Source organism: Galleria mellonella, unplaced genomic scaffold (assembly GCF_026898425.1).
Source record: "Galleria mellonella isolate WM207_F2 unplaced genomic scaffold, CSIRO_AGI_GalMel_v1 utg103, whole genome shotgun sequence".
NCBI classification, from domain to species: Eukaryota; Metazoa; Arthropoda; class Insecta; order Lepidoptera; family Pyralidae; genus Galleria; species Galleria mellonella.
This window is the reverse complement of record NW_026441966.1, coordinates 3,117,201-3,144,562: the sequence shown is the minus strand read 5'-3', so window position 1 is coordinate 3,144,562 and position 27,362 is coordinate 3,117,201. Positions and strand designations below refer to the sequence as shown.

General features: G+C 33.2%; 1 protein-coding gene across 8 annotated transcripts in view; it reads right to left on the bottom strand.

Moving 5' to 3' along the window:
* LOC113517440 (uncharacterized) overlaps window positions 1-27,362 on the bottom strand; it is a 512,876-nt gene that overhangs the window by 223,131 nt on the left and 262,383 nt on the right. Inside the window, exons 1-2 of one of the 8 annotated variants that reach the window (XM_052903582.1) lie at window positions 11,770-12,455; window positions 8,871-9,152 (exon numbers count right to left, since the gene is read on the bottom strand). The exons of 6 other annotated variants lie outside the window; for them this stretch is intronic. In XM_052903582.1, the coding sequence (XP_052759542.1) occupies window positions 8,871-8,924 (54 nt within the window). In that variant the 5' untranslated portion in view covers window positions 8,925-9,152; window positions 11,770-12,455. Of the gene's footprint in view, window positions 1-8,870; window positions 9,153-11,769; window positions 12,456-27,362 lie in introns of those variants that run through there. One more of the 8 variants, XM_052903616.1, reaches the window with a different exon arrangement.

The following is a 27,362-nucleotide window of genomic DNA, read 5'->3' as shown; positions in this document are numbered from 1 at the left end:
TATTCCTCTGTACCCAATAAATTCACGCCATATCCCACCCTTCAAACCGAAACACAGCCATGCAAACACAACTGCTGCACGGTAGAAACTCGAATGGGACAGAGGTACCCAAGCAATCGACTTTTGTACAAAGTCTCCCTCTGGTTTAGTATAGTTGCTCTGTATTACTATGTATTTAAAACTTTTCTTAAAATTATTCCAAAATATATCACCGCTAACCATCTACCTAGAACACCGTAGCAAGAATGAATCTGCTCTTTTCTATCTGTCAATCTTACTCACTCATGCATACTCGTTCATTATACGTTCCGTTACAACAAATATTGAATACATTATATATATATATATATATATATATATATATATATATATATATATGTTTAGTATGAAGACATTATAGTCTATATATATGATAACAGCTTGTAGTCCTTTCGCCTACAATGAGTAGGAATTCAAAATTGGTTCATAATGTCGTAACATTACATTAATATTTTAAATGAGAAAGTTTGTAACGATGGACGGATCGATATTTGTTACTCTTTCACACAAAAACTATTGAACGGATTTAAATGAAATTTCTTACACTGGTGGCGTAAATAGAATATAAAAAGCTGTTAGATATTCTCACTGAAGGTCTAATAGTAACATACATACTTACTAATAATATAAATATGTAAATGAGTTTGTTTGTTTGTTACCTCTTAGCGCCTTAACGGCTCAACCAATCGTCATGAAAATTGGTATAAACATACCATAGAAGATGGAGAAGGTCAACTAGGCTACTAATTGCCCCGGTCAATCAACACATCCTTGTAGAAACTAGGACAAAATAATAATACAAAACACAGTCTAATTGAGAACATCTTTTTTGAAATCGGTTAAAAGGAACGTAATATTTTAATACATCTTTACATAATTTACCAAAAAATTTATTTTTGTGAGTCCAATAAATGAGTACCCCAGCCCAGGGTGATTCAATAATTTTCACGTAAACATTTCAAACCGACAGTTGTCGAGTATTGATTTCCACTACCCTCCAGTTGTAAAATGGTCCAAATGACACGCTGAAGCGACAAATTAATACAACCATCAATATAGGTAAAGAGGGTTCTTCAGGGTCGTCAACGCGCGCGTAATACCTCTGGTATTGCAGGCGTTCATAGGCTATGGTAACCGCTTACCATCAGGTGGGCCGTATGCTTGTTTGCTACGTCAGTGGTATAAAAAAAAACTATCAGTTTCATTAAAAATTGGGAAGAATGTTATAGTTGTAATACATTTATATCATTATATCGGTGTTATTGATAAATTTTAATATATTTATTTATTTCTTTATTTATTTATTCTTTATTGCACAATAAAATTTGTATAAATGGCGAGCTTAATACCGTATGACATTCTCTAGAAGCTAACCATTAATTAAGTAAAAACAGAAAGTGTTTGAAGATAGTGGTGGCGTGAAGATAATGTATGTTACATTACACAAAAAAATTAATTTAACTGTTCATATAAAATTATATAATTATTTACATTGGGTTTTTTTTTGGTAATATTTTTTATTACATGGATAGAAACGAAACAACATTTATTACAACAAATTATAACTAACAGTTTATTTTTAATAATTTCTATTATTATTTAATTTTAAATTAGTAATTTATTTTATATGTGAATATTATAATATTATTATTTTGAATTATGTACTCAAAATAGTCAAATAATCATCTACATGCGAAAATTTTGATATATAATATGAAAAACATAGAAGTTTATATATATATATATATATATATATATATATATATATATATATATATATATATATATATATATATATATATATAGACAGTGATAAATACATAAAACTAGAAAACAAATTAATTAAAAATTTTGTTATGAAATTTTGCTGTAAATTTTTTTATTAATTTATTTTCTCAAATAAATATTAATTAATTAATTTTGCTTTCAATAATCCTTTTTTAATTATTTATTTTACTATTGATATCAGAATCGCTCAGCGTTTATCACATGGGCCGGAGTACCATCCACCCCACTAAAACAAGGGTGGGTTTGCAGAATTAAATAAAAAACGCACCTTACTGGACATCGAAATGGCGTCAACTCTATTTGATTTTTCCGACAGACTTTTTTCTAATAGTATTGTTATAGCAATGGCTGGTCAATGAAGGCAATGGGGAGACGGTTTTTGTGGCTCCTGACGTCAATAGAAACTATTGTTATATACTTCTTATTTTTTAGAATTCCACAAAATAATGGCAAAGTAGAATTCTTCTGTAACCGAAAACTTTATTGTTGCAACTAAGTGCAATTTTTTTTATTTATTATTTATTGACTACATTATAAAAAAAGATTGGTACAGCAGGCGGACTAAAAGTATAAATAAATAAATAAAGTTTTTTTATTTATTTAAACAAAAATTTTATTATTAATGGTATAAAATGACTTGATGTATAATGTGAACTATCTGTGTAACCACATATTTTTGTATGCCGTACAGGCTAAACATGTCGAACGTTATTATATTGTCAACATCTGCATGTATTTATACGCATGTTTTACAAATAAATAAATCTTGAAATCTTAAAGATATAGCTATATAGCATTAACCATACAGCAGCTGTATATTTGTATTTAAAATAAATTAATATAATTTTTGCGTACAATAAAGTATAAATAAATAAAGTTTTTTTTTACATTTATCAAATAACCTCTAGAGAACGTTCCTTTTCACTTCATCACTATTTCAGCACGATACTGTATCTATTTGTTAGACATCTTATGTACAAAAATACTTCAAAACAAGACATATCTGATCACGTCTTCTTAGTGATTGGATAAGATAATTACAGACTCCGTCTGGTGATGCTATTTATCTATATATATCCGGATAATAATCCATACTAATATTATAAATATGAAAGTGAGTTTGTTTGTTACCATTCGACACTTAATATAATTATCATTGAATTTATTACACACGTAGTACTTAGAATGAAGAAGGATAATACATTTTTTCTTCTGTAAGTGCCATCTCTTTCTTATCAAAAGTTAAAGAGCGTGATAGCGATTCTCATTTTAGCAATTATTATTCTTATTATAGGTATGATGCTTATTCCGGACCACTGATTGTCTGACTTTTGGCAAGGCTACATTTTATTCCGGACAACTTGAGGGCCTACTATCCAGCAAATATTTTCCGGGGTAGAACCCCCCTAATGGGAGGCGTGAATTTACAGGGTACAGAGGAATAACAACTGAGTCCTCAGGAATGGCAACGCATGGGGGATATCATGGGCGAAACAGTCTACTCTGTTATGTCCATGGTACTGCTCATGTCTATAGGCGACGGTTACCACTTTCCATCAGGTAGGCCGTCAGCTTGTTTGCCATTCTAAGTAGTATAAAAAAAATTTTGTTAAGTACCATTTTTGCAATACCTTATTAAAAAGCTCAAATAAATTAATATTTATAAGTAACTTTTACACAGACGGTCAAATACAAACGACTATAACATATTACATTAAAGAAACACATCACAATCTCTTCCGCAATACCAAGAATCATTCGTATTAAATCCGCACGGTTTATACAGTAGCGGCTATAAATCCAACAGTAAATCAATATTAGCGATGTGGCGATCGCAGTCTGTTTGCGCAAATACATACGAATACATGATCGACAGTATCTGATCAAAGCGCCGTCTAGTGGTATTTATATTTATATAAAAGCATCTAACACATCTACAAACTCTTACAAGTAATCACAATTATTTAAGAGTCGGCACTGCCTTTATATTGACGAAACTGGAAATAAATCTATGCAACCATTCTTCAAGAAGTATCAATAAATAATAAATAAATATTTATAGTGCTGTACGATAGATAAGCCTTTACCCAAAATACCAATATCGATATTGAAATCCGAAATATGGACTTAAAGATGAAAAAAAAACAAACAAGATGACATAAGCAAGAAAAGCAAAATGCTAAATATAACCTTATATCATACCTGGTACTAAAATTGAAAAAAAGAATTCTTTTCTCTTTTTTTAAGACTATTAATAGTGTTTTTTTTTTCCAATATTGAATCGTTTCGAATCCAATTAAGGTGACAAGGACCAGCAAGAGAAAACATTTGACTTAAGGTCAAAGCTACGGATAGCAACTAGTAATAAAATTAACGTGACAAGCCTAATACAAGCGTGACGTCATTGATAAGCCCTGACGTTTTATTGGATGCGTAACACTCTGATCTGCCGGCACTAGCTCACGTTTTCTATTACCAATTAGATGTGGCATATGATACTTCGGTATAGGGTTGTCACTTCCGTCAATAAAGACGGTCGTGATGTAGCGTAAAATATTTAGTTCTGTTCAAGTAAGGGAACTAGGATATGGTTCGAGTATTTAATCATCATTTAGGTGGTAAAAGATTCTAAATTTATTCAAATTATCGATATCGACAATGTTGCATACAGTAATGGTTGTACCATTACTGTCTTAAGTCTTAAAAGTTATTATTTCATAATTGTCAGTGACAATATAAAAAATCAATAAATAACGTCAAGTGACAAACATCAAAATATCTTTTCTAACATTTTTATGTTTATATTAGTAGGAAATCGGATTCCCGATACAAGTTAAGCAAAAAAAAAAAAATTAATAGATAGATAAAACGACAGTTTATAAAAAAAAATCGACATCTTTCAACTAGATACCTCATGTTTTTTCAGCCAGTATTAATTCAAATAAAAATAAATTTTAATTTTAAATGCATTAATATGTCATTAAAAAGAAAATAAAAGAAAGGAAACGAAAATATTAATTCTAAATATAATTTAATTTCTATTCGAACACAAGTCACTAAAATGGTTTTATTACTTAAACTAAAAAAAGAAGTAACATGAGTATAAACGCCAGTATACCAAATGTTCCCAGTCACGGTCGTCTCAACGAGATTGTGTTACGCTCTAAATAAAACAAGTACGTAAATTTAATGGACACTAGCTAAAAAGTCAATTGAGTAATGCAGGCAACGCGCACACGTAACGAAAGCCAAGAGAGCTGGCAGTTGAGAAAAAAATATTAAACTTTTTAAGAATACCTATCAGAAATTTTTGTGCATTTATATTTCTTTTTATTATTATAATTAATAGGGGGTTTTATCTTATTTGGACACACCAGCCTCAATGTAATGTGATTAGTCATTATTGATAGTGAAATAAGATTTATCTGTACTTATAATAAGTCTGTAGAGGTCAATTCTGTACATGAAATATATTTCTAAAATAACTATCAGGGGGTGATAAGTGATCGATACTGATGCCAAAAATGCAATTAGTAAATTTTTTGTCTGTCTGTCTGTATGTTCGTTATAGAAACAAAAACTACTCGACGGATTTTAACGAAACTTGGTACAATTATTCTTCATACTCCTGGGCAGGTTATACTTTTCATCAGTATACTTTTCATCACGCTACGATCAATAGGAGCAGAGCAGTGAAGGGAAGTGTGTCTATTACATCCAAACTACTGAACCGTGAGGAAGGACATAGGCTACTTATTTTACGAAAAACGACGGAAACACGGATGAAGTCGCGCGGAACAGCTAGCTGTACAAAAAAAATGTAAAATGTACCAGAATATAAAATTTAGTATAAACGTTTGACAAATAATCTGTAACATTGCATGCAAGTAGTAAATAGTAATAAAATACAATGCCGCTCATGAGCATCCGTAACACCAAAAGAATTGCAAAGGTGCTTTATACCTAGTACATAGATTTATTACTATTTTCGAAGTCGGTCACAAAGAATACAGTTATAGAAATATGTCCACATCTTCCAACGGCCATAATAAGATTTTTAAAACCCAGTTTACTCAAGGAAGTCTGTCTGAATAGGGACACGAGTAATCGAATATCTCGCATTCGGATATTGAATTTTCCCGCGTATTCCGGACGTCGTCGCGGTTCGTCTGTTGGTCGGCAGGTTGGCGCCACTGTTTTTATCTTGTTTGTTGAGACACAGACGGAACGAGTAAACATTTTTTATGATTGTATCGAGTGTTTACCAGTGTTAGATCAGAACCGAGAATGTTATCGACATGTAACTAACTGTTTTCAAAATTTTCTTTGTCTGCTAGAAGTAATTAAACTATGTACCTCTACAAAGGATCTCGAATGAGACACGTACACATAGAAAAATTTCATCATAGCAAATTCTATTTTTGTACTAAATCTCTGGTATTTCTTAATTTATTTTAATTGCCTATTTAAGTAATACATGAATAGATAAAAATGCCTATTCGTGTCTGTTCCCGTTTTACTGATTACGACCATGAAGCAATAATTTAAAAGTTATCGTTACTCTAATTTAAAAGCAAATTCAATCACTGATAGAAGAGAAATAACAAATTAAGGGACTCAGGAATGGTGACTCGTCAAGAAAGTCTGTGAACTGCGAAGCCACAGTCTGACAGACTGTATTATATAGTAGTAACTCATGATCGTGTTTCATATCAACTATAATAACATTGCTAGTTAAATACTTTAAACTAAATACAACAATATAATACTTTATGTCTGTACATTAACAACATTGGATGGTTTAAATAAATATTAAATAATTTACATTTCCGACACCTCTATATTTTCACCTCTTGAAATTGTAACTCTTAATTAAAATCTACAGGAACGAGATCGTCGTTACGACGATAAAATAAAATTTTAGGTACTATATAGAACGTCTGTAACAACTTGTGTTAAGTAATTTTAAAATAAAACGAATATTCGAATAAAGAATTCCGTGTTCCATAATTGAATTCTAACATTCGTCATTCTTAAAAAAAAAAAGTTGCGGTCTAATAACACCGAAGGAATCGTACCGCGTCACGCAATCCGTCAACGGGCACGTGCAGATTGATCATGACAAATGAAGTGCATGATGTATGATCAACGCACATCTGATGTTCTGATGCGATGACACGATGACGCGCCAATATCGCAAATTGCCCGGTGTGCGTAATGATGAACGATTGTGCAAGTACGCCCGGTACCTATTGGGTTAGGGCGATAATTTTGTTGACTTCGACAGCTTGGGGTGATTCATTGTACGCTTATTTCATATTACATTATGGTATTATACTTATGATATATATTCATATCGAAAAAAAAAATAAGATATATGTACAATTAAAGGCTAAAAATTGATACAGAAAATAGAGCGCTACATGCGCTTATTTCTAACCAGCCAGTAACATTTTCAAACGTGTTTAAGAATAAAATTGTGTAAAAATATAAAAAAAAAAAAAATTACAAAATATATACTTGAGAGAAAGAATGTAGTTATTTTTTAGTGTTTCTCTTTCTTAAATAACACTTATTTTTTTTTATTTATTACTGATTTTTACTATTTAATTTAATTATTAAAATTGTTAGAACTAGGCTTCAATTTCAGTGTCAAATTAAATCCATACGTATAATATATACATTATATGGTTGTATAAGAGAAAGATTCTCCATAAAGTTTGTATAATGGTTACATATTTCCCTGTCTACAGTTTTTGCTTGCACATTGTGTACGCTAACTGAGTTATGGCGTAATGGCGGCGGCGATGGTGCTTGCTTGTCACTAATGTTTTTATTTCGAGCCATAAGTGCTACATAATTTTGCCATTCGAGAAACTGTTTCTAGATATATTACGTAAGGTCTATTTAAGGATGCCAACTTTTATATTTTAATTATTGGGATAAAAGAAAAAAAAATTACAATATTTTGTGTTACTCGATTATTCTATTTAAAAATAGCATGGAATACTTGAAATAAAACAAAAGAAAGATTTTTGTTTGGTATGATGCAACGTATTTTATTATAAGGAGGAGTTAGTTATCTCGTATTTTATTACATACTAGTTTTATCTTGCGGCTCTGCCCGCGTAAATCAGTACATAAAGTATATGCGCTAAATTAGGATATAATCTACCCGTATATCTTTCATTCAAATCCGTTCAGTAGTTTTTGAGTGAAAGAGTAACAAACATCCATACATAAATCCACCATCCATCCATCAATCTATCGTAACAAACTTACGCATTTATGATATTAAAAAGGATTACTTATATATTTTTAAATTTAAGTATATTAAAACAAAACAGGACTGTGTTACATAATATTTTATAAATATATATTTATTCCGATATCTGCGTATTTTTTAATACTTTCAAATAATTTTACTATATCATTAATTATTATATATCTTCGAAACTTGTTCAACAAGAAAAAGTCCAAGTTGCAATATTACATGTATATGTCATAGTAATGTATCATACCACAAATGACGTACGGCAGAAAAAAATATTTTCCTCGACAAATAACTCTGATTTACAAGCTGTTTGTGGTGAAAATAACTCCCTTTTTAATGGTTTATGTATCAGCAAAGTGGAAATTCGTGCAATATATTATCTTTTAAATTTATATATCTTGGGCGGGATTATTGAGCGGTAACGAAGGTTTAGCTATTTTCGTATGGTAATTGTCACTGGTATTGATTAACCAGTTACCGGTTTTAAACGGTTACATTTAACGCTACCCTATGGCATGGACACAAAAACACACAACATAAGCAAAAAAAAAAAACATTAAACTGTTTAAGCATATTTCCTTTTCCCCGATTTTTGATTCGATAAACAAATTTTCGCGCGCTATTTGAAAAAGAACAGTGTTCTGTGTTCTATAGTTAAAATATTGTGTAGAAAATTTGAAAATCGAATCAAGAATATGCAAAAATCGGGCTATTGTGGCCAATAATAAAATTAAATAAAAACATAACAGTATTCCAAAGTCATACTAACATGATTAACACCGGAGACTCTGGTCTTGTTCAATTTAGATAGGTTGGTGCCCATCCGTAGCCATTAATGCCAGGCCTCCCCAACAACTTCTATTCGAATTTGAATTCTGTTGTTACACACATAAAGTTCAATCAGTCACGTTGCGTTTGTTCATATATTTGGCACAATTTAAGGACACAAGTCATACGATAAGCCTCACTATCACAAATTTAACTGTTAGGTAAAGTTTGTAAAATTTTAGTCTATTAAGAGCCACTTTGGTACAATCCACTCACGGAAGAGCTGAAATAGAAATATGTATTTTTTATAATTTTTTCAAATAACGTATTTATAACTAAAACAATTAGCATAAAGAAATAACTATAAGAAAAATATTAATAAATAATTATAAATTATTAAAACTAAAATATAAATTAGAGAATTAAGAATTCTTAAAATACTTTCCAAATGTCTAAATATAAAATAAATGTTGATAAATTAAATTAATTACGTATTAATATTAAGGGCAATTGAATAGTCTTTTTTTTAGTATTTGTCAATGTTACCAACATATAAATTTGAAAATAGAACACCGTGCACTTTAGGAACCAATAAATTAAATATTCAAATCTTTAATATAAATGCAGTTTACGAAATCAGCCCAAAAAGGTAGGGATCGTCTCAATAGGTCTTGTTCGCCCACGGTGTCGTGGGTTAACTCGTTTATGAATCAAGGAACAGGTCACTGGGTATACAAATACTACAATACTATCACAGAATACCTAATATTACTCTGTATATTTAATTTCTTTTAATAATACCCTATTTTTCAGTGATATTGTAAATGTAAAAGTTTATAAAGATATCTAGATGGTTACAACTAAATCATACAACAGATTTGAATGAAATTTGATACACAGATAAATCATATCTTAGATAAAACTATGGAATAGGTACATTATATTGTAAATTACGCGGGAAAAACCACTAGATGTAGCCAATAACATTATAAATGTGAAAATTGACCGTTATAACTATTTATTTGCTTTTAAAGTAAACCAATTGTCATGAAATTTAGTATAGATTGTTAACTATTTTTCATAAATTCTAAAATGTGCTCATATCATGGATTCATGATCAATAGACATATCCCCTTAGATAGGCGAAGCTGCGGGCCTGTAATAGTATGCATGTAATAAATTATTAATAGAATAAGCCATATGCTTCATGAGATTTCTTATCGACAGGTTCCATACGAACTTTTATCCCCTATTCAATCCCTTGAGGGAATAAATTTTTAAAAATATTTTCTTAGTACTTTTTGGCTAATATTTTTCTTTTGGTACAAATTTTCATGTTCTATTAAAGTATATTAAACCCATAAATTGAGACAGTCATCATGTAGAAAAAAATGTAATAAAATACTATAGTTTGTATATTTATAAATATAAATAAATTAGATTATATAAAAACAAGTTAAACTTTATAAATAAATATATATGTAACTTATATAAAATTGGGGAAGTATAATATATATTTATCAGTAATACTGACTATGGCGTATGAAAAAGTAAACAGGGGTGCAACAGTAAAACCAGTGAGTCATCAGTAGGTAAAATACACGATGACTTTATGCACAAGCATTCTAAGTTTGCAGGACATGGGTTTATATTTACATTATATTTTTTATATATTTTTATAAAAATAAAATTTATGATAAAAAATAATATCGTTGTAAAATGATTTCATAATTGTTTAAAATAAAATTATAATGCTAGTTTAAGAACACGAAAACTATGTATTATGAATTAATTATATATTCTAAATTTAAAATATTTATTCATAAATTAATCTATATAAATCCTTTCAAAACAAAACGAAATAAATTAAAAAAAAAAAAGAAAATTAAATCAAATAAGGCTAAAAAATAATATTAGTTACAAATAAGAGTATCTGAATGACTTGAGCTAGTAAAAGTTGGTACACGTTCGTGAAACGCATCACTGCATTGAATATTCGAGTTACAATAAATTTGTACGAACATTACTTTACCATCTGTTAGTTTTGACGATCGATTGTAGCCCTTATTTGTTGGTAGCAAGGTATAAATTCGTTGCCTGTTCCAATCGTTGTGTGGTCGTCATTACAATAAAGTATGGCTATTCATACGGTGCAGTTCTTTGCGATCGATAGTGGGTAAGTTTTAAATACATTAAACGAAGGGTTGTGGCCCTCCGCGAACAGATACGTGTCTTGATACATACAGATTAGTGTTTGCAAGAGAGATAAATGTAAATTAAAAAGAAAAAACAGCTGGTTACAGCTGATGTGAAACTATTAATCAATAGGAAGGTACGTTAATCTGTTGTTTAAAAACAATGTAAAAAGGCGTTCGTACCAAATGCGACTTTATTCGAAAAATAAAATTCATTTAAATGCAAAAATCAATAGTTACTTCAAAAATTTAAAATATTTCTTTGAAGATAATAATAAAGAATTTTTATTCATTAATTCATTTTTCTATTTTAAAGTACAGATGTTGGCAATGTAGTCCATCAATACAATTGCTTGCCAAATTTACCTTCTTGTAAACATTTACTTAATTACTGCTAATGTAGTACAAATATATACTTTTATTGGGGAAAAAAACTGATAAATTTTCATTATAAAACCTATTACAGTAACATGTTCGCAAAATTAATTATTAAAAGGGCCACAGGCGACATTTTCATTACTCTGCGATCGAAGTAATTATCATTTCAATTCATGCGGGAACATTCATTCAATTTCAATACGTGTGGGTGGTCTGGGACGATGTAGAGTAAATGCAATGTATTACTTGTATAAAAACAATAAAAACGAAACGAAATAAGGAGACGAAGTAAATAAAATAATATAAAAGCATAAAAAATACAATCACCTTGAAAAATTGATACAAAATAATTTTTACTCCTTGTTATCGTTCCTCTCAAGAAGAAGACACATGCGATTTGATAAGATAAACACGTGACGTATATTCCCAATCACTGTTACTTAACACTAAAATGCTGCGCGGATGACAACACAACGTCTATATTTGTAAACAGTCCGACCCTATTTGAGCTTAGACAAGGTCACTTTAAAATCACTATAAAGAACAGTCGAATATCATGTTCTAAATTTGAATTATGTCTTCTTTTTTTCTCTTTTTATGAAGCGTCTTTAATACACACGATCCAACCTGCGCTGTGCCAGCGCTCCGAGCCGAGCGCACGTCCTAACCGTTTTGATGCCGACCCCTTACTGAATGTCCGGGAATTTCACTGCACCCGCGCACTCCCTTATTTCGACGTTCTGAGGGCGCAACTTATTTGGCCTCTTTGTTGTGTCCCTAAGAGGGGTAAATTATTACGGTTTTGCGATAACATAATAGAATGGTGCACTAAATAATCGAAAGGATAACGGTTTTTACTGGCCGTTTAAATATTGAATTTTCTCGCCATGCCGCTCGTTTTTCACGTTAGGTCCAAGTAACATTACAGTAATATCGATAAAATAATTCAAATGCGATTTCGATATCTTTTGTTTCTCTTATCTTAATTGCATTTACGCTCTTTTATATATAAATTACAATTTTGGACGTTAAAACTTTTTTTATAATATTCAAATTCAAATGTATTTAATATCAGATACAAGATCCGTTTTGTTAGTAACAGACTTAAAATTACTTTAGTAAAGAACGTTATAATTTATTATACCATATTCCTTAGAGGCATCCAGTTAGGACCGCAACGAACCAGGGAATGATTATTTTGATATTAGTCATTGTCCTGACGAGATGCCCCATCATAGATGCATGGACATCTCCAGCTATAATTTTAAGGTTAATAAGTTAATATCCCATTCGTGTTTTTACTGTGAAGCAGTTGTGTTTGCATGGCTGCGTTTCGGTTTGAAGGATGGGATATAGTGTGAATTTACAGGGTACAGAGGAATAACACCTGAGTCCTCAGGAATGGTAACGCATGGGGGGTATCACGGGCGAAACAGTATACTCTGTTATGTCCATGGTACTGCTTATATCTATAAGCGACGGTTACCACTTTCTTTCAGGTGGGCCGTCAGCTTGTTTGCCATTCTAAGTTGTATAAAAAAATTATTAAGTGAAATATTATAACAAAATAGTAAATTAAATTTCTAAATCCTATGTATGTAAGTATGTATAATTGTATGTGCAATGTATAATCTTTTATATAACTGTTCCATTCTAAACACTTTCCCTTTTATAATCAACTTAGACTGTTGTTTCAAGGACGCAAATTTTGATTACAGTGAAATGTTAATCAAAAGTACAGTTTATTTTTATACCACTGAGGTGGCAAACAAGCATACGGCCCACCTGATGGTAAGCGATTACCGTAGCCTATAAACGTCTACAATACTTTGTCGATCCTACAAAAATCTCCTTACCTTTTTTTCTGAATAAACCTCTACAGATTTTGGTAACAAGGGTAGCAATCAAGCATACGATCCGCCGGATGTTAATTAATACATATAAAGTCGCTATCTTACGTATTATCTTAAGTTGCTGGTCCTTGTAAAGAAAATAAAAACGACACGTCTGTAATCATCATCATTCCGAAGATTATTCTGGAATTGAGCGCTTAAGTTTTATTGTGTAGAAACAACGAAATGTAAGGACTCCACTACACAATCCAAACAAAATGTCAATGAACCCAACAAAATAAAACAAGTCTAAGCTACTTTTAATTCCTCCAACGCGATCCATTATTTTCTGTACTCACAAAAATCTGTATAAAATATACCCGTTTAAATCCATCTTATTACTATTATTACTAATTATTATAAATTAAAAAATGCGTTTGTTTCGTTACCATTTTGCACCTTAATAGATCGACTTATTATGAAATTTAGTATATTCATACAAAAATTCTGAAGAGGAAAGATTTGTTGGTTTGTTTATAATGAATAAACTCAAAAAATACGCAAATTTAACAAATAAAAAAAAAACTGTCACCTCTAGAAAGCTACACTATCAACAAATAACATAGACAATTTTTTCGGTTTTATTTTATTTGGAAAAAAGTGCATTTAACAGAAAAAATATACACAATAGATATTTAGGACCCAACAAAGTTTCTCCTAATAATTAGTACATACAGAGCAGACAAGGTTCTATGTATATACAAAAATAAAAAGAAATACGTTTTCAAAATTATATTCAGCTTGTTTGCCATTCTTAGTTGCATACAAAAAAAAATATCTACCTACGTGGAGCCAAAACGTACCTCTATTATATCTAGAACACCGCCAGGACCTAAATGATCCCCTACAGTGCGGTTTTGAAGGAGTTTTTTCCTGCGAACGCTCAGGCTGTGGAATGAGCTATCTGCCGAGATTTGTCCTATAGACTACAGTATAGGGTTTTTTTACAACAAAGGGGCAAACGAGCATGCGGCTCATCTGATGGTGACTACCGACACCCATGAGAACCCACAATAGCAACGGCATTGCCGCCGTTTTCTTTTTTTTTCCAAAAGGGTGTATTTATGTTTCTTCAGAGTCGGCAACGCGTACGTGTCACCCCTAGTATTACAGGCGTTCACAGGCTACAGTGATCGTTTACCACTAGATAGGCTGCATGCCTGTTGGTCACTTTCGTGGTATAAAAAAACATGCCTAAAATGAAGAAAGTCGTCGGTAAAAACCAGTTAAAAAATAATCTCTTTTATAGTTTTATAATAGCATAATATTTTTAAGAACATTAAAAATTGCAATTTAAATTTTCCCTCAAAAATATCTACTTGATACCGATCTGTCAAAATATTGACACACGCGATTGACATTTCGGTTGACTGTCGACGTTTGAGGGGTTAATGGATTACTTCGATGCTATTTCACGGAGAAATAACTTGACAGCCATTTTGACATTTTCGTAGACCTAAATTCTGAGTTTACAGTTTCATTTATGATAAATAAAGAGATATTTGAACACTTGATTGTAAGATACATGAGATCTTCATAGTATTATAGTTAAACACTTATGTAAATTAGATTCTGGCTGATCTTCTAGTTGGATCATTGGAACAATCATCTTGGTAAAAGACACACTTTTTGAAACTTTGTACAAAAGTTGATTGCTTAGGTACCTCTGTCCCATTCGTGTTTCAACCGTGAAGCAGTTGTGTTTGCACGGCTGTGTTTCGGTTTGAAGGGTGGGATATGGCGTGAATTTACTGGGTACAGAGGAATAACATCTAAGACCCCAGGAATGGCAACGCATGGGGGGTGTTACGGGCGAAACAGTATACTCTGTTATGTCCGTGGTACTGCTCATGTCTATAGGCGACGGTTACCACTTTCCATCAGGTGAGCCGTCAGTTTGTTTGCCATTCCGAGTTGTTTAAAAAAATAATAATAATAGTAAATGTTTACACTATTGACCCTTCTTTATGACCGATATGTAAACTTAAATCTGATCACATGCCATCATCATCGTATCAGTTAACTGTTGGACATAGGCCTCCTCAGAAGGGGTTTTGCCAGTAGTTGTAGCCTTAACGATGACTAAAGAGGGACTCTGCTGCCCATCCCTCGGCCATTAACTTCCCTTATCAACTTTTACGACACCTACGGGAAAGGAAGGTGTAGCCCATTCTATGCCGGGACCACACGGGAATGACCACTAAGTGAATTTTATTTTTCCTATTGTATTTTGCATCACTTGAAATAGTGCTCATTAATCATACATACACATGTATATCATATGTAGTATGTATAACGTTTATTTGGACATATATATATGTACATTATTGCTTATGAAGATATTTATTCCCTTGTTACTTTCTACATACATTTTTCAAATATAGTAGATAATTTCAGTAAACGGTCTTTACTTACACAAGAGAATACGGACTTTAAAACTTTGTTCTGGTATTAATTTATGTACCTGAAAATAAAAAAAAAAAACATGTTAATTTATATTCATATCTGTTTCTAATAAAAGACTTGTATTGACAAATTGAGAAATATTTATAAAATAAAATAAAGTCTGCTTATTGTATTTTATTTAATACAAAGATCTCTCTTACAAAATAACTTTCATGCTAAATCACTTACAAATACAGCTAATATCGGATTTTATTATTATAACTGAAAATTATAAGGTTACATAGCACTAATTGTTGTAAGCGATTTGCAAGCATAGTGTCGTGTTTACCTTTTAATTTAAAATTTTCAATAATCTTCTCTTATTCATTTGTTTGTTTATTTTACATTTTATTGTATCAAGTAAAAATTAATAAATACAGTAAATATTAATGGGAAGTGATATAAAAGACAGCAATATCTAAGCTAGCTAAGCAATCTCTTCCAAACAACCTTTGAGTACAGGACATTGAGAAAAAGAAAAAAAGGGTGGGTGGCGCACTATTATATAGATACTAAGTTATACATAATATTATATATATATATATATATATATATATATATATATATATATATATATATATATATATATATATATATATATATATATATAATCAATTTTCTTCGATCTAAATTCAGCTTTCTAGACTTTCCACCATAAAAATCCTATAAACAAATGGCTAAACCATTGAAGTGATTTGTCACTCTTTCATTGAATGAATTGAATTGATAAATTAGTGCAAAAGAAACTGGCAAAATATTTCAATAGCCATAATTAGAGATTAACCGCGTGGTCCCGGTGTAAAATAAGCCACTCCTTTTTTTCCCGTAGGTGTAGTAAGTCGACTAAGGGAGGGCGAGGAATGGGCAACAGCGTCCCTCTTAATACATCTCAAAAGCCCAAGTGCAGTTGCCAATCCGCCTGCCAAGCGTAGCAACTACTGGTAAAACCCCCCAAGGGAGAGGTTTATGTCCAACAGTAGACAGTTAAAGGCTGATATGATAATGACCTGACAAAACCAACAAAACAAAGTTTTTTTTTTATCTAAAAACGAAAGTTCAGAATGCATTCTGTTCTACCGAATGCATTATTTTTATTAACGTCAATTTGTAACTCAACTTTAAGATTATTTCCGTGTTCCACATAATGCCAAAATTATTCAAGTGGGTTTTGTAAATTAAAAAGTACAAAAGGCAAATGAGACTTAATGAATGTAAATAATGAGACAATATGTCATGTAAATCATTCAACTTTATCACCTATCATGAATGAATGGGATGACAACAGCTGCAACAGTGTAGGACAGAAATAGGCCAGCACCGTGGGACCCCCGCGGCGGACAGACAAACACATCCCCGTACATAACTGTATGTAATGTGGACACGTGTTACGTACACAGTAATGTTTGCGTCACATATGTGTGTATTATTTTTATGTAAGTACAACTATTTAAAGGGATTATATTTAGCAGCGTTGTATGAATTATTTAACCGACTTTAAAAAGGAGTTCTTAATTTGGTTGTATATTTGTTACCTCATAACTTCATCAGTTGTAAATCGATTTGGAAAATTATTTTTTTATCTGAAAAAATATACTTACAGATTGGTTCCATAAAAATTTTATCAAAATCGATGCCGTAATTTAGTTTTTAAATTAAAATAACTGGTTTTGCTACAATTGAACATAATCTTAATTATTGTTAAGTTTCGTAAGTACACATTATATTTTAATGTAATAATTACCGATACGAGCGTATTACAACCACTCATGATCAAGGGTTCTCGATGGTCCCGAAACTAGTCGAACTTTCCCAACTAAAATACACGTAAGTGAATATGATAGTTATTACATTAACAGACTAGTATTTCTCTCTTGTTTGAAAATAACAACAGGTAACAAATATAAAAAAAAATACAACCTACTAGTCAATCTTTTTGAAGTTGGTTAAATTTTTTTTATGCAACTTATAATGGCAAACAACATACTTATAATGACGGCCCATCTGATGGAAAGGGGTAACCGTCGCCTATAGACATGAGCAGTACCATGGACATAACAAAGTATACTGTTTCGCCCATGATACCGCCTATGCGTTGCCATTCCTGAGGACTCAGGTGTTATTCCTCTGTAATCTGTAAATTCACTGCCATATCCCAAACTTTAAACCGAAACACAGCCATGCAAACACAACTGCTTCACGGTAGAAACAAGAATACATACTCGTAGGTGGCCAAGCAAATGACTTTTGTAAAAAATCTCCCTCTGGTTGTTATTTAAAACTGGATAGGAACATTCCGTACTTATTATTATTTCTAGTAATGTCGTGAACATTTAAACACTTCAAGTCTGCAATAGCCGCACAAGTTACGCTGAGATTAATCGATGGAGACGAATCACGAGCGAATTTGTACACTCGATAAAGCAAACCTCTTTCGTTCGCACGTGATAGAACGAGACAAAACATGGTTGTTACGAACCCTGCTAGTAAGGATTGGTCTGTTCGAGAACACTGTGATTGATTGTAGTTTTAATCAGTACGAAGTTTTTTTTTACGACACAGGGGGCAGACGAGCATACGGCTCACCTGACGGTAAGCGACTACCGCCGCCCATGGTCACCCACAACGCCTACGACATTGCAGGTGTGCTGCCGGCGTTTTAAAAAGGAATATGCTCTTTTTTTGAAGGTTATGTTGTCGTATCGGTTCGGAAATACTGCTGCTGGAAGTTGATTACAAAGAGTGATTGTGCGTGGGAGAATGTGCCTTGAAAAACGCACGGTAGAGGACCGCCACTCGTCCAGATGGTTGGGATAAAATTTTAGTTTATGGCGGATTGTACGATGGTGAAAATCAGCAGCAGGTATCAATCCGAACAATTCTTCAGAGCACTCCCCATGATAAATTCGTTTACATAGTTTTTTTTGTAAACTCAACATTTGTATAATAAAAAGAACAGCTGAGTTTCTTGTCCATTCTTCTCAGTAGAAATTGCATTCTGAAATACCGATATATTCATAAAAAAGCCGGTCAAGTGCGAGTCGGACTCGAAGTAACGAGGGTTCCGTAATCATCAAGTTTATTTTTTGTGAAATATCTACAAATTTACGGTTTTCGGATTTCCTTTGCTTGTGCTATATATAGCATTGCTTTTTGTCACATTTCATGATTCTAGATCAACGGGCAGTACCCTATAGGTTTTGAGTCCCTTTGCAAATGTCAAAATATGCGATATAAATGGAACATAAACGGTCGTATTTTTTTAATGCGTCGATTTAAAAGCTCAATTTTTTCGTTGCTATAAGAGATTGCAGACCTATGTATATGATAATAATTTCAACTTGTTACCTCCACGCGTTCTTAAGAAAAAGGGTCTTGATACACGGACAGACGATCAAGGAAGTGATCCAATAAGGGATCGTTTTTTCCTTTTGAGGTACGGAATCCTAAAAATAACTATTCAAATAAACTCAAAACTAAATTGACTTGAAGAAAAAATATTTTCTTTCACTTATTTGTTATTGGCGCTAACGAAAACGCGCGCGTAATCGTCCACAGCATCCATCAGGCATCTCAGTTGCAGATAAACTCAGCACGATAGCCGCCCTCATTACAGTGGTAGTAAAACAGCCGATCCATCAAACGTAGCTTACTAGCCGAGGGAGTCAACTATTCGTCGAAATAGAAATGTTTAGGGGAAGAACATTTTACAGCTTTGTTAGGAGCGATCATAAGTGAATGAGGTGACGTCAAATTGTAATTGACAAATCTTACTAATACCTATTATACAATTACAACTAGACGTTAATATAACTACGAATTTAATTTGTATGTTTTAGAAAGCTCGCATTGTAAATAGTGTGGCTCGCGCTCGCGTCACAGTCGCTCATGACTAAGGGTATTGAATTGCTCCAGAAACTAGTCGAGCTTTCTTAAACTAATTACACGTAAGTTAAACTGGTAGTTATTGCATTAAAATATAATGTGTTTATGAAACTTATAATGATTAGACTGGAGATATTCATTTTTTGTTACACATACACACACACACACACACACGCATGCACGCACGCACGCACGCACACGCACAAGCACGCACGCACGCACGCGCACTCACACACACACATATATATATATATAGATTATAATAAGAGCAATATATGCTAAAACAAATTTGAAAAACTGATATATGTTTCATCTTGATACGTCTTTTAAAAGTAGGTAACTACATCCACAACTCACACGTATGAAGACTTCATTGTCAGTTATTTATTTATTTTATTTATTTAACTCTTTATTGCACCATAAATAAAAATATACAATGACAAGTGAATAATTCAAATGAAATACAGTAACATAAATACAGATTGTTATCATTCCCCACTGACGCCAATTATAAAAAAAATTGAAAGTCACTTAATAAGCACTATTTTTTTATACTTCCATTTATTTCAGCCGTTAACTGTCCACTGCTGAACATAAGCCTTCCTCATAAGGGGAAGTAGCCAGTAGGCCAGTTTTGCCAGTAGTTGCCACGCTTGGCAAGTGAATTGACAACCACAGTTAGGCTCTAAGAGATGTTTAATAGGCTGCTGCCCATCTCTCGCCCTCCCTCAGTCACCTCTTACGACACCCACGGGAAAGCAAGTGGCAGCGCCCATTCTATGCCGGCACACACACAGCATATAGTTCCTTAAAACCGATATACCGCCAAGCCACTATTAATTAACCAAATTACAGAACTGTAAACATATAATCATTAATAATCATCAAGACTCACAAAGGGAAAATAAACGTTCACAAATTTAGCTTTTGTACTTATGTGTCCCCTCTAATTAAACAATATTCGAAACGATATGAGAAGAGGGATGGGTAGTGAGTTCAATTTACACTGTCACTGTACTGACGTAGTGTCATCTGGTGACATTTACACATTCGAGAAGGTGCTACTAAGGTTACGAACTCGTGACGAGTTCGTTCACAATTTCAATTGTTTTTTTTTTTGTGCAAGAATAGCTTTTTGTCAGTTACATCGTATGCGTGGATTTTAGAAATAGGAAAAACAATGAAATGATCACTTTTGATGGAGTACCAAAACGAAACAGGTTTTAATAATTAATCAGATTAACATAAACATTATATACCTAAATAACTAGACTGACTCCAAATTATTTTTATGATATTTATTGCATGAATATTCTAATTAAAAACGAGCAAATGTATGTAAAATAATTAAATATAATCTGACACTACCAGAGGGAGACTTTGTACAAAAGTCGATTGCTTGGGTACCTCTGTCCCATTCGTGCTTCAACCGTGTTTGCATGGCTGTGTTTCGGTTTGAAGGGTGTGATATGATGTGAATTTACAGGGTACAGAGGAATAACACCTGAGTCCTCAGGAATGGCAACGCATGGGGGGTATCATGGGCGAAACAGTATACTCTGTTATGTCCATGGCACTGCTCATGTCTATAGGCGACGGTTACCACTTTCCATCAGGTGCGCCATCAGCTTGTTTGCCATTCTAAATTGTATAAAAAAAAAAATCTAAACTGACATTAATGCATGTTTATATACCTATCAATATAATTTTGCTACACCCAAACAGGGTTTCATGTACTTATCATAAGAACATTGTAACAACTCTATATTATGTACATGAATGCCATATAATAATAAATAAATAATAAGTTAGACCTTCAGGAGCATAACTGTGAAAACCGTATTCAATTTAGTGCTAATTTTGCCGTGACGTCAGAGCAAACTTCTGAATATTTTATTTCCAATGAAATAGTCAAGTCAATGGGACACAGTTTTAAATGGTATAAATCTTAAAACATCCCCAAAGGTCTAACTGCGGTTGCCAATCCGCCTGCCAAGTGTGGCAACTACTGGCAAACCCCCCTTATGTATCCCCCACCACGGTATACACTAGCGTATATACCGATAGTACAGGCGGGGTTGCCATGCCATTTTCACCCATTAAAAAAAATATAAGGACTGGCACGTTTTAAATAAAACAACAGGGGAGTTATTTCAGAAGCTGTGTTCCGTGAAAGTGAAATCTTAGTAACATTGTGAGTTTCAAATAACACTACGCATACACCGCTACGTACTCCGTACGTTTGGCCTGGGAATGTCTAAAAATAGATAATGCGTACCGTAGCTCAAGTGGATAGGGGAAGCAGAAATAATTATGATTTTTTTCTTTTGTTCTCAATTCGTACAAAGCATACAACGTGAGGAAGTAATCAATGGATATAATTACTAGGAACTAAATTTAATAACTAAATAGTTATTTTTTTACAGGGTACAGAGGAATAACACTCGAGTCCTCAAGAATGGCAACGCATGGGGGGTATTATAGGCGAAACAGTATATTCTGTTATGTCCATGGCACTGCTCATGTCTATAGGCGACGATTACCACTTTCATCAGGTGGGCCGTTAGCTTGTTTGCCATTCTAAGTAGAATAAAAAAAAACAGAGGGGCAAACGTAGATGCGGCTCACCTGATGATAAGTGATTCCCTCGTCCATGATCACTTACAACAACAACGACATTGCAGGTATGCTGCCGGTCTTTTAAAAAAGGAATATGTTCTTTTCCTGAAGGTTATGTTGACGTATCGGTTCGGAAATACTGCTGCTGGATGTTGACTCCAAAGAGTGGTTGTGCGTGGAAGAAAGTGCCTTGAAAAACGCACGGTGGAATACCGCCGGTTTGGATGTTAATGGCAGATATAGTTATTTGCTATCTTTCTAATACAATAAAATTGTCACTTGATGATGTTTGTTCCGGCATCTAGTAAAAACTATGGCACCAAATTTAAAGAGGCTTTCACAGTTGTGTTCCTTAACATCTAACTTAAAATCAAAGGTGTATGTTAATCTAATGTATGAAAAATAAACTCTTGTCGTATTTCGTATTCGAGTACTCGATTATAGCATCGTCAGAAGCGAACTATTTACATCTTATCGATTCACCTCATACCTAGCCTCCGCGAAATCGATATAGGTAGACCTTGGCCCGGTGATATTCGCTGAACTTGAAGCTGCTATAAATAATTACATAATACATTCAGCTGACTGAAATGGAGGTTGGAACATTTATTTTCTTTTATGGCAAACACGCTGACGACCCATCTAATGGAAAGTGGTAATCGTCACCTATAGACGTGAACAGTACGAGTACACACAGTCTTTGAACATATAACAGAGTATACTTTGTCAGTCATAACACCCCTTATTCCTGAAGACTAAAGACTTTAAAATTTATACAACAACAACACACCTGCATTTTTCTCTGATGTTTCCGGTGCCAATGAACATGCGGTAGTCACTTAACATCAGGTGAGTCGTATGCTCTTTTGCCTCCTATTTTATAAAACAACGTGGATTTAATATTTACATTCCTGGACCAAAATCAAACGTTGTCCGATTAAACACTGCTATATACATAATATTTGGGATGGAGAAGAACACATTGCTTTTTATTGCAGTTAATCAATATATCTCTATTATAGGGACAAAGCCGCGAACAAAAACTAGTAGTTTCTAATCCCAATCGATGTTTAATATAAAATTGCAATCAAGTCTAGACTGAAGCAGAGACAAGAATGCGGGGGTCCGCACAACGCACACTGATGCCTCTATGCCTCTATACAAATCGAGGAACGCCCTATTATATGAGGCAGACGGGCAACGCCCGGGCCTTCAGTGTATTCTGTACAGGCAAGACTCCATAATGGATGCGTTTTTCATGTGAAATATTGATCATAATACTGAGTAATAATAGCCAGACAGAACTATCAATTTAAAACATTTTTAAAGCTTAGCCTTAGGTTGTTGACGATGGGATTCCATCCGGGGGAAACCTTTGCCCAGTAGTAGTTTTTTTTATGCGACTTAAATTGGCAAACAAGCTGACGGCCCACCTGATGGAAAGTGGTAACCGTCGCCTATAGATATGAGTAGTACCATGGACATAACAGAATATACTGTTTCGCCTATGATACCCCCCATGCGTTGCCATTCCTAAGGACTCAGGTGTTATTCCTCTGTATCCTGTAAATTCACGTCCATATCCCACCGTTCAAACCGAAACACAGCCATGCAAACACAATACAATCACAGTAGAAACACGAATGGGATCGAAGTGTTCAAGCAAACGAATTTTGTACAAAGTCTCTCTCTTGTAAAACAATATGGGTTAATAATAGAAATACGTAATAAAATAGATATAATAATTTAAAGCTTAATGATGTTATTTCTACTATATTAAAACACAGAGAATAAAATATTAAAAAAAAAAAATTCTTTACTTTTCAGAGTACTTTATAACGCCTGTTATTTTTATCTATAAGCGATTTTTTGTGAGCTTGTTTTACTATTCCAAGTAGTATAAAAAAATAGTTCTGTTTAAAAAACCTACAAGTGCGAGTCGGACTCGCGCACTGATATTTTCCGTATAAATTCTAATAAAAAAAAATGCAAAAGAAATGTTTATTTTTATGATGTAACTACAAGTTTATTTATTTATTTACACTTTATTGCACCATTTATAAAATAGTAAATACATTTAACTGTAATAAGAAATGATACAAAAGGTGGTCTTATCGCTAAGCAATCTCTTCCAGACAACCTTTGGGTAGAGAACGTTGAGAAAGGAAAGAAAAAAAAGGGTAGGTGGCGCACTATTATATATAAACAAATATATACAAAGATATATACATATATATGCTTATATATATATATAGCTCTCTGTGATACATAAACATACACAAACTTAAAAGTACACATACAACAGGAGAGAGTGACACTGGAAGATGAAGATAGAACATGGAAAAATAGTTACTTACTTAAAGGGAGAGATAATGGGCTTTAACAGAGGTTTTGAAGCTAGCGAGAGATTGAGAGCACCGAATAGAGGTAGGTTGGTTTTTACAGTTTTCGGATTACCCTTACTGGAGCTGTACAAAAAAGCTTTGCAAAATTTTATGATTCTAGATCTACGGGTGCTTCCCGTGACATTTCTTCTATAGGTTCTGATTCTTTTGCAAAAGCCAAAATATACGCTACGCTATAAACGATCGTATCTCTTGCTTTGCGTTGACTAAGAAATATTTTTTACAGCTTTAAGGGATTGCAGACTTCAGTTTTTCATATTAACTTTAACTTGATACTACTACACATTCCTGAGAAAAGAGTCTCGACAAACAGACACATGGCCGGACAACAAAGTGATACAATAAGGATTTTGTTCTTTCTTTACATCTATTCTATTTAAGAGCTGCGCTCTTTCCGGTGGAGCTCTTGCCACTCACTACGATTTTCAGCGAGTCTCTTCACCTCTTGATACGACACGACACCAACTCCTTCCTTGATCTGCCTGATGTAACTATGTCTCGGTCTCCCTCTCCCCCTCCTTCCTTCTATCTTATCTTCTATTATAATGTTCATAAGTTCGTCGTGTCGTATCAAGTGTCCCAACATTTTTCCCCTTCTGTCCTCAATAGTTCTAATAATTTGTCTTTTTTCCTTAACTCTAAGCAGGACCTCCTCATTGCTAATTCGATCCCTCCAGCTAATTTTCTCCATCCTTCTCCAGCACCACTTTCTTTACATACGGAATTTTAAAAAGAATCACTATTACCCACAAAAAATAGAGCAATTTAAAAGAAACCTTTTTAAAATTGGCAATACTAATTTTAAATACGTTCAGTAAATATCTACCGGCCATAACAAGAGTATGACGAAGCACGTATACTTTAAATCGTACCTCGTGTATGTCTATTTATCTCGCACACGTGAAAATCACCGTCCGCATGATTTGTTATAGAGAACCCTCGGAATGCTCAGTTACCGTACCATTTGCACCGAAGTCACGTAAAACGAAACTTGACAACTACCCAAGTATAACCATTAAACGATAGTTGATGAACTTAGTTGTTAAAACGAATGGAAAGATTAAAATTGGAATGACAAACTATTGTTGTATTTTAATGTAATAACTACCAGTTTAACTTACGTGTAATTAGACCGAGAAAGCTCAATTGGTTTTAGAACCAATTCCGGACCCTTAGTCATGAGCGGCTTTAACCAGTAGTTATTACATTGAAATATAATGTGGGCTTTCGAAATTTTTAGCGATAAAAACTATTGTTATATTAGAAACTGTATGAAATGATATAAAATAAAGCGAAATATGAATATAAAAAACGGATACGTGACTAGAAAGAAGGTTGGACAGTGGACTAAAACAGTGACAGTATGGTGTCTAAGACAGAGACAGAGGACAGTCGATAAATGTGACTGCTTATGTCTATAGGCGACGTTTACCACTTTCCATCAGATGCGCCGTTGCATAAAAAAAATAAACCACTATTCTGATGGTCGATTGACATAGTGCGGATAGCGGGGAGGCAGTGGATAAAGTTAGCACAAAATCATTATAAATGAAGCGACAAAAAGGAACCCTATGACTAGCAATGGGTTAATGTGGGCTGAATAGAGAGATATAATATCTAACAGCTATTATCTACTCGTGGTTTCCGAAGAAGAGTTTAGAATCCGCTTTATCCCATTTTTGTGAGAATTTTGGTAAGTCCCTATTTATTATACCATTATTTTTGTTTCTACAATAAGAGTTTCACGCTTTAAGGAAAGTTCTATACGAAATAGAGAATGCCAAATGTCAATGATCTCTATTCTAAATAAAAGAAATAAAAATAACAATAGTGGATGACAATCATCTGCATATTAATCGCTATGGGAGGGTTTTGCCATTAATTGCTACGCTTGGCAGGGTTGGCAACCACAGTTAGGTTTTGGTGATGTTTTAAAATGAATGTATCTGCCCATTTTTCGACTATTAAGTTCCCTTAGTCGCCTTTTACGACACCCACGGGAAAAAAGGGGTGTCCTATTCTATACCGGGACCACACGGCGAATGGATTATAATAATAACTAGCATTTATATTATAGTTTTAATAATCATTATTATTTATTATTCATTATGGCATTATTATTTAGTATTTAACAGTACTCATCAATTTCAAACATACGTCATGAGGTATAAATTGATTTGAACTATTTTTTTATACAACTTAGAATGGCAAACAAGCTGACGGCCCACCTGATGGAAAGTGGTAACCGTCGCCTATAGACATGAGCAGTATCGTGGACATAACAGAGTATACTGTTTCGCCCATGATACCCCCCATGCGTTGCCATTCCTGAGGACTCAGGTGTTATTCCTCTGTACCTAGTAAATTCACGGCATATCCTACCCTTCAAACCGAAACACAGCCATGCAAACACAACTGCTTCACGGTTGAAACACGAATGGGACAGAAGTACCCAAGCAATCGACTTTTGTACAAAGTCTCCCTCTGGTACTTACAGTATTTTTTTAAATAATGAATTATTTAACTATACATAAATAGAAATATTAATTATAAATTAAAAGAGGTATCTTCATGTTAAAGTAGTAAGGGAGGGAACACGAAACAAGAATCTTCAGGTAATATTTCGACTAGCCAATGTTTACGAGCCAGACGATTTATAACGTTTTAAAATTACTAC